Source organism: Penaeus chinensis, chromosome 12 (genome assembly GCF_019202785.1).
Source record: "Penaeus chinensis breed Huanghai No. 1 chromosome 12, ASM1920278v2, whole genome shotgun sequence".
NCBI classification, from domain to species: Eukaryota; Metazoa; Arthropoda; class Malacostraca; order Decapoda; family Penaeidae; genus Penaeus; species Penaeus chinensis.
The window spans coordinates 39,840,599-39,848,098 of record NC_061830.1 but is presented as its reverse complement, the minus strand read 5'-3'; the positions used below and the strand labels follow the sequence as shown (position 1 = coordinate 39,848,098).

Sequence of the window (7,500 nt, the reverse complement as noted above, 5' to 3'; positions counted from 1 at the left end):
TGGTAGAGGAAACAAAAAACAAAAATCATAACAATAATAATATCATAAAAGAAAAAATATATAATAATAATAATAATAGCATTAATCATAATAATAATAGCAACGGTAACAATAAAAACAATAACACCAACACATAATAATAAGAATAATAATAATTATTATTATTATTATAATGATGGTGACAAAATAACAATAATAACAGCACATAACAACATCAGTAATAGAAATAAAATAATAAAGACGATGGTAACAATAATGATAATGACGATAATAACAATAACACACAAGAAATAACAGCAACATACAACAATAGCATTAACAACGGCAATACACAACAATAACAACCATAAAAGCAACACACAACAATAACAAAAATAATGATAATAACAATAACAAAAATAACAGCAACACACAACAATAACAACAATAAAAGCAACACACAACAATAACAGCAACACACAACAATAACAAAAAATAATGACAATAACAACAAGAGCAACAACATAACAAGGGCCACAGTCTGCTGGTCCGAAAGCCTCACCAGATCCACGAGCAGCTTGGACGTGACCAGCGGCGCCGCGAAGCTTCCGATGTTGCCGATGCCGATAAGACCCGAAAGTGTGCCTGGAGTGAAGGGAAGTTGTAAGAATTAAGTCGAAATGTGTTTGAAATGGTTGATGTTTTTTTTTATTTCTTTAATCCTTTTGTTTTCTCGGAGTGTATGTGTTTATTCTGCGTTTCTTATTTCGTAAAAATCCATCACAACACTGATTTCCAGAAGGTTTAAGATGTAAATGGCCTTGTGTTTTAACGAACCTTTAACTTTAACAACAAGAAATAAATGAGAGGATAAATAAAACAAATAAACAATTCCAAACAAGGTCAAAGGTCATAAACCCCCCTTCTCCATCCACGAACCACGTCACACGACCAATGACCCCTAATGACCTCACCCGCATAATTCGGCGCCAAGTCCATGGGAGTGAGCTGATAGGTCACCATGTTCACCGAAGCTCCTGCCATGGCCACCACCACGAAAATGGACACGGTCACGGTATCGCACTTGGCCAATACGATACCTATCAAACTGCTGCATATGATCACGAAGCCTGGGGTTGGAGAAGACGGTTAGTGAGGCGTCTAGTTTTAGTGGAGAAAATGACCCTGGTTTATTACCATTATTATTATTGTTGTTATTATCATTATTACTATTATTACTATTATTATTTTTATTATTGTTATCATTATTATTATTATCATTATCATTATTATTAGTATCATTATTATTATTATCATTATTATCATTATTATTATCATTATTATCATTATTATTATTATTGTTATTATTGTTATTATTATCATTATTGTTATCATTATTATTATCATTATTATTATCATTATTATTATCATCATTCCTTGTCATTATTTGTGATTTTCCTTAGATTTTATATGAAGTTTTTCGCCTAGTACCATCACGGGTTGGAGAAGCCATTGACGGTTTAGTTAATACGTCAAATTTTAATGGAGAAAGTGTTCCAGATTGATTACCATTATTATTATTATTCGTATTTTTTGCTCTTGGATCTTGTATTATATGTAGATTTCGCTAGAGTATATTCATGACCAAGAAGCCTGAGTTGGAGTTTACGGTTTACTAATTAGCCAGACTATAGTGGAAAAAATGCCCGATTTATTATTATTATTATTATTATTATTATTATTATTATTATTATCAATTATTATTATTATTATTATCATTATTATTATCAATTATTATTATTATTATTATTATTATCATTATTATTATAAATCATTAGTATCATTATTATTATTATTATCATTATTATTGCTATTATTATTATTATCATTATTATAAGTAGTAGTAGTAGTATCATCATTATCATTTCTTTTTACTGGTCTATATCTTTTCTTAGATCAGATAAATGATGATTTCCTTATAGTACCTTAATGCTGCTAAGAGGTCGATAGTGGAACTTAAATGGAAGAAATTGACCTGATTGATGTTATTTTAATTATTTCTTACTCTGAAATACCATCGAACTGCTGCCTAAGTTAGGAACGTTTAATTATGGTTTGATTATACGTCAGTTCTTAGTGTTTTTTTTTTTTTTTTTTTTTTTTTTTTTTTTTTTTTTTTTTTTTTTTTTTTTTTTTTTTTACTTTTTTCCCGATGTTTAATCCCCCCCCCCCCCCCCGATTCATAATTTTTTCCCCGATTTTTTATTTTTTATTTTTCACCCTGATTCATTATTTTCCCCGATTTTTAAGAATTTGCCCGATTCATTATTATTACTATTATTATTAGATCTGATATTGTATGAAGATTTCCCTACGCTTGGGTTGAGGAGGTCAGATTTTAGCGGAGAAAAAATCCCTGTTTTCCTTATTTATTTACTGTTGGGGAGGCAGATTTGGGTGGAGAAATTTTCCCCTATTTAATATGATGGTTTTTTTAATCTTTGATATAATATTACATGGAGATTACCCTAAATTCCTATCATGCTGCTGCAGATCACAAAGCCTAGAGTTGGCGCTAAAAGGACGTCAGATGTTCGTGGAGAAAATTTCACTGTTTTGTTTCATTTTTATTTATTTTTTATTTATCTTGGCGATTTCCCTTAATTCCCATTATACTGCTAAATGTGGATCACGAAGCCTGGTGTTGGCGAAGTAGATGCTGGGTTTAATAATACGTCAGATTTTAGTGAATTTTTTTTTTTTTTCCTGAATTTCTTTATACTGGATCTGACGCTAAATTCCTCCAACTTGGATCTGGTGTTGAATGGAAAATATTTCTCTAAATTCCCTCAATCTGGATGTGATATTAGATGGAGATTTCCCATAAATGACTTTAACTTGCATCTGACGTAAAATGTTTCCTCAAATTCCTTCAATCCGGATTTGATTTGAGATAACGTCAGTATAACTTCCACCTAATGGCGTCAGTGCAACCAACCAACCCACGCCCACGAAATCCCGACTCACCGATAGCGTATAAGAGGCGCCTGACGTTGACCTTCGTCAGATACTTCCGTCGGATCAGGGAGTCACTCAGCTTCCCGTAGAAGATGGCGAAGACGTAGCTGACGGCCGTGCCCACCACACACACGTACCCCGAGGACTGAAGACTCAAGCCGATCTGAAAGCCGGCCAAAAAAAGGGGGTTAATTCCTGTTCTGTTTCTGCTTTGGAGGAATCATGTTCGACGGAAGGGAGGAAGAAGAGGACGTGGGACTATGCTTCCTCTTGTGTTTTCTTCTTATGTTGAAGGAAATGTTGATATAATAGCAAAGGGAGGAAGATGAAAGTACACAAATATGCTTGTTCTTGTGTTTTCTTGTTCTTCTCTTCGTTGTTTCATCTATAATTTATAAATAATCTATAATTCATCTCGGTTTTATATGATTTATAAAACCAACGAAGGGCAGAACAAGAAAACATACGAATGTGCTTAATTGTGTGCTTACTCGTTCTTCTCTTTACTTAATGACTTCTCTTTAATAGCCAGTGATATCTGGCAATTTACAAATCTGTCACGTTCTTACCCTGCCCTTATTGTGGCAGTGTTTCTTTTATGTGCAAATTAAGCCGGTAAAAGTAGTAAAGTAGTAAAAGCTCTTGAAGACTTCATAATGCTATGTACTTGTCCCAACCCTTATTGTGACAAGAGTCCCTTATTTATGTAAAAATAGGCTTAGTAATATGAAAAATCACGTTCTTCTTTTTATTTCCGTATCATGACCCGTTTCTTTTTTCATTGCAAATGAAGCATAGCGATCCCATACCTGGTTTGTGAGGAACGTCGGCGCCTCCGTAGTGAGCAGCGCCGCCACCCACGACCCTGAGAACTCGGCTAAGATGGCCGCCAGGAATGTCCAGCACCGGAGGACGCGGACCCAAGGGACACGTCTCTGGAGGGGAAGAAGGGCGTGGGTTGCTTATTAGGGCGGCCCTTGGATTCTTGGGTCTTGGGACTTCGATTGGGGATTTGTGTGTGTTGTGAGGGAGGGGAGGGGGTGTCTGTGGGTGAGTCAATCTGTTTTCTTTCACTTTTATTCTTTCTCTTCTTATTTTTCTTTCTTTTTCTACGTCTATGTGGATTGGGTGAAGATGTCATATGCGTGTATGTGTGTGTAGAGGGGGAAGGGTTATTTTGCGTGCAGTTGTGTGGATGGAGGTGTCATGCCTGCGTTCCCGTTCGTGTTTATGTTTGTGTTATTGTCTTTTTATGTGAACATGGGTGTTTCTTAGTCTTTTGCATTAAAAAGTAAATATACATGGGACATCTCAACCTCTACTCGTAAACTCTACTCACTAAAACTCTCACTACCTACAAAAATAATAATAATAATAATAAAAACAATAAAAATAATAAATAAATAAATTTAAACAACCCCTTGCATCTCACCCTGGGCTTCACATCGAGGTTGACCGCCAGGAGATTCTTTTCCTCCGCCGTGATCCAGGGGTGCTCCTCGGGCGACTCGCGGACGAGGGCGAGCCACAAGGGCGTCCACGCGAGAGCCAGCAAGCCGCCGATCCAGAAGACCCACCGCCAACCGAACCACTCCACCACCAAGCCCGACCCGCCGAGAGCCACCATGTTACCCAAGAGCATACCTGCAGAGAGAGATATATAGAGAGATATATAAATAAAGAGGTGAATAATAGAAGGGGGGGGGGGGAGGGAAGGTAAAGTGCCGAGGGTATGAGACGCTTGGGGTACTTTCGACAGAGGACCGGACTAGTCTCGCGCACGCCAGCTAATCGCCGCCGAGACAGCCCGACGGTGATTGGCTGACGGGCGCGAGAGGCTGGTCCGGCAATCTGTATAAGGTGTCCGAAATGTCTCTGAATATGAACGTTGTGAGGGACGTTTTGGGCCCTTCGTAGCGTGGTACTTTGTGCCCGTGTGTGTGTTTGGGAGTGATCATGTGTAACAATACCAATAATGACGAAGATCTAATAATAAATACCAATGAAATTAATGCCAGCAAGAGTAATAAAAGTAGCAGAAAGAGGCGCACGAGTCCAGACACAATTACGACCAAACACACGACCCCTTCAAAGGCCATCCCCCTGAAGCGCTCGCCCTCACCAGAGAAGGAGACGGAGACCATCGTCGCGAGCTCGTCGGGCGGAGACCACCTCGCGAGCAGGCTGTAGAGCGCGGGGAAGGCGGGTCCCTGCACCAGCCCCATGGCCAGCCGGAGCCCCGCCAGCGCCAGAGGGTGAAGGTTGGCGGCGGTCGGGCACAAGAGGGACAGCAGACCCGACGCGCCGAGACTTGCAGCCATGGTCACCCGCGCGCCCACCAACTCGGCGATGCGGCCGCCTGGAGGAGGAGGAAGAGGAGGAGGAAGAGAAGAAGGAGGAGGAGGAGGAGGTAGATGAGGAGGAGGAGGAGGAGGTGGTGGTGGAGGAGGAGGTGGTGGTGGAGGAGGAGGTAGATGATGATGATGATGAGGAGGAGGAGGTGGTGGTGGAGAAGGAGGAGGAGGAGGTAGATGAGGAGGAGGAGGAGGTGGGGGTGGGGGAGGAGGAGGTGGTGGTGGAGGATGGTGGAGGAGGAGGAGGAGGGGGATGAGGAGGAGGATGTGGAGGAGGTGGATGAGGAGGAGGATGTGGAGGAGGTAGATGAGGAGGAGGAGGAGGAGGAGGAAAAGGAGGAGAAAGAAGACGAGGAGGAAGAAGACGAGGAGGAAGAAGAGGAGGAGGTGGAGGAGGAGGTGGTGGTGGTAGTGGAGGAGGTGGAGGAGGAGGAGGAGGAGGAGGAGGAGAAGGAGAAGGAGAAGGAGAAGAAGAAGGAGAAGGAGAAGGAGAAGGAGAAGGAGAAGGAGAAGGAGAAGGAGAAGGAGAAGGAGAAGGAGAAGGAGAAGAAAAAGAAGAAGAAGAAGAAGGGGAAGGGGAAGGGGAAGGGGAAGAGGAGGGGGAGGGGGAGGGGGTTAGTACTATATTAAAATAATAATATATTATATTAATTAATTATTATCATCATCACTTCCTTTTCATTCTCTGGGGATTTTTTGAACATTGATTCGAAAAGATGATTCGGAAGGACGTAGCAATAACATTAACCTCTGAGAGTAATCTTACAAATCATTGTAATGACGACAGTGATACAATTAATCATAATTATTATTACAAAGTTCATTATTACCCTGCTACAATCTTACAGATATTGATATTATAATTTCAAATACTTCCATTATCACTGTAATATCTATTACTGATATAAATTTACTCAAATATTACAATTATGTCTACTCTACCATCGTTATTATTGTAAACCTCATCATTACTTTAATTATCATAACTGCTGTAATTATTATACCATTATTATCATTACACTTAATAATGTTATATTATCATAATTTTATCATGATTATTCTTCCATTTTTACAACTGCAGCTGCTATTACTCTTTTCCCTATCAATGTTAATATCAGTGCTTTTATAATTATAATGGTATCATTCATACAACTGCAACCACTTGCATTCTCATCATTACCATTATTGTTAGTTATCATTACTATTTTCATCACTATATGGTAGTAGCAATGTCTCTATTATAAGAATGAATATGATGAAACTTTACCACAGAAGAAATAACAATACTAGATAATATTAAATCCACATTATTAACAGTTTTATCAACAATCTGTAATCATGTCCTCCCCCACAATCTATTTATAGCAACAATAAGAAATATGGCACTTACTGATGCCACAAAATTACTCGTTGATTTTAGCGCGAAAGAGAGATAAAAACAACAAAAACATTACAGGTTACATTTTTTTTTTGTTAGTTGTCATGACAAAGTGTCAGTCAGATCATCCGTTGACAGCTTTGATTTATACCGAGTGACTGTTGAGAGCCAAATCCTTGCTGAAGCTCAGGTGGCACGTTCTTGCACGTTCTAACGCGTATCCGGCACTCCTTGACACATACACACGCGCGCATATGTACAACACACACACACACACACACACACACACACACACACACACACACACACACACACACACACACACACACACACACACATATACACACACACACACACACACACACACACACTACACACTACACACTACACACTACACACACACACTACACACACAACACACTACACACTACACACAACAAAACACAAAACACAGACACACACCCACCTGCCGCCTTTGTGATGAAATATCCCCAGAAGAACATTCCAAGGATTACTCCAGTCATCTCCTCACTCCAGTCATATTCTCCTTCGGCCTATGGAGAGAGGTCAAGAGAGAGGTCAAAGGTCACATTCGCTTGAAGCTAAGTATGAACTATGGGTCATTTTTTGGGGGGGAGGGGGGGAGGGGAATCAGGTTATCTTAGGTTAGTAATCTACCTGGCATTTTGGGAGACTGTTAAGGACGAGAGTATATTTCTACGCTGTGTGAGACACGTATTTAATTACAAATATAGAAGGGGAGGAAAGTGT

The 7,500-nt window shown here is 39.5% G+C and overlaps 1 protein-coding gene across 7 annotated transcripts in view; it reads right to left on the bottom strand.

Annotated features, from left to right (window-relative positions):
• The window catches only part of LOC125031140 (sialin-like), a 9,720-nt gene that overhangs the window by 716 nt on the left and 1,504 nt on the right, over positions 1-7,500 (bottom strand). For all 7 annotated transcript variants that reach the window (XM_047621676.1, XM_047621678.1, XM_047621674.1 and 4 more), the window contains 7 exons: positions 7,196-7,283; positions 5,120-5,356; positions 4,430-4,641; positions 3,807-3,932; positions 3,007-3,160; positions 954-1,109; positions 542-624 (listed from right to left, as the gene is read on the bottom strand). In XM_047621676.1, coding sequence (XP_047477632.1) covers positions 542-624; positions 954-1,109; positions 3,007-3,160; positions 3,807-3,932; positions 4,430-4,641; positions 5,120-5,356; positions 7,196-7,283 — 1,056 coding nt within the window. The remainder of the gene's footprint in view (positions 1-541; positions 625-953; positions 1,110-3,006; positions 3,161-3,806; positions 3,933-4,429; positions 4,642-5,119; positions 5,357-7,195; positions 7,284-7,500) is intronic.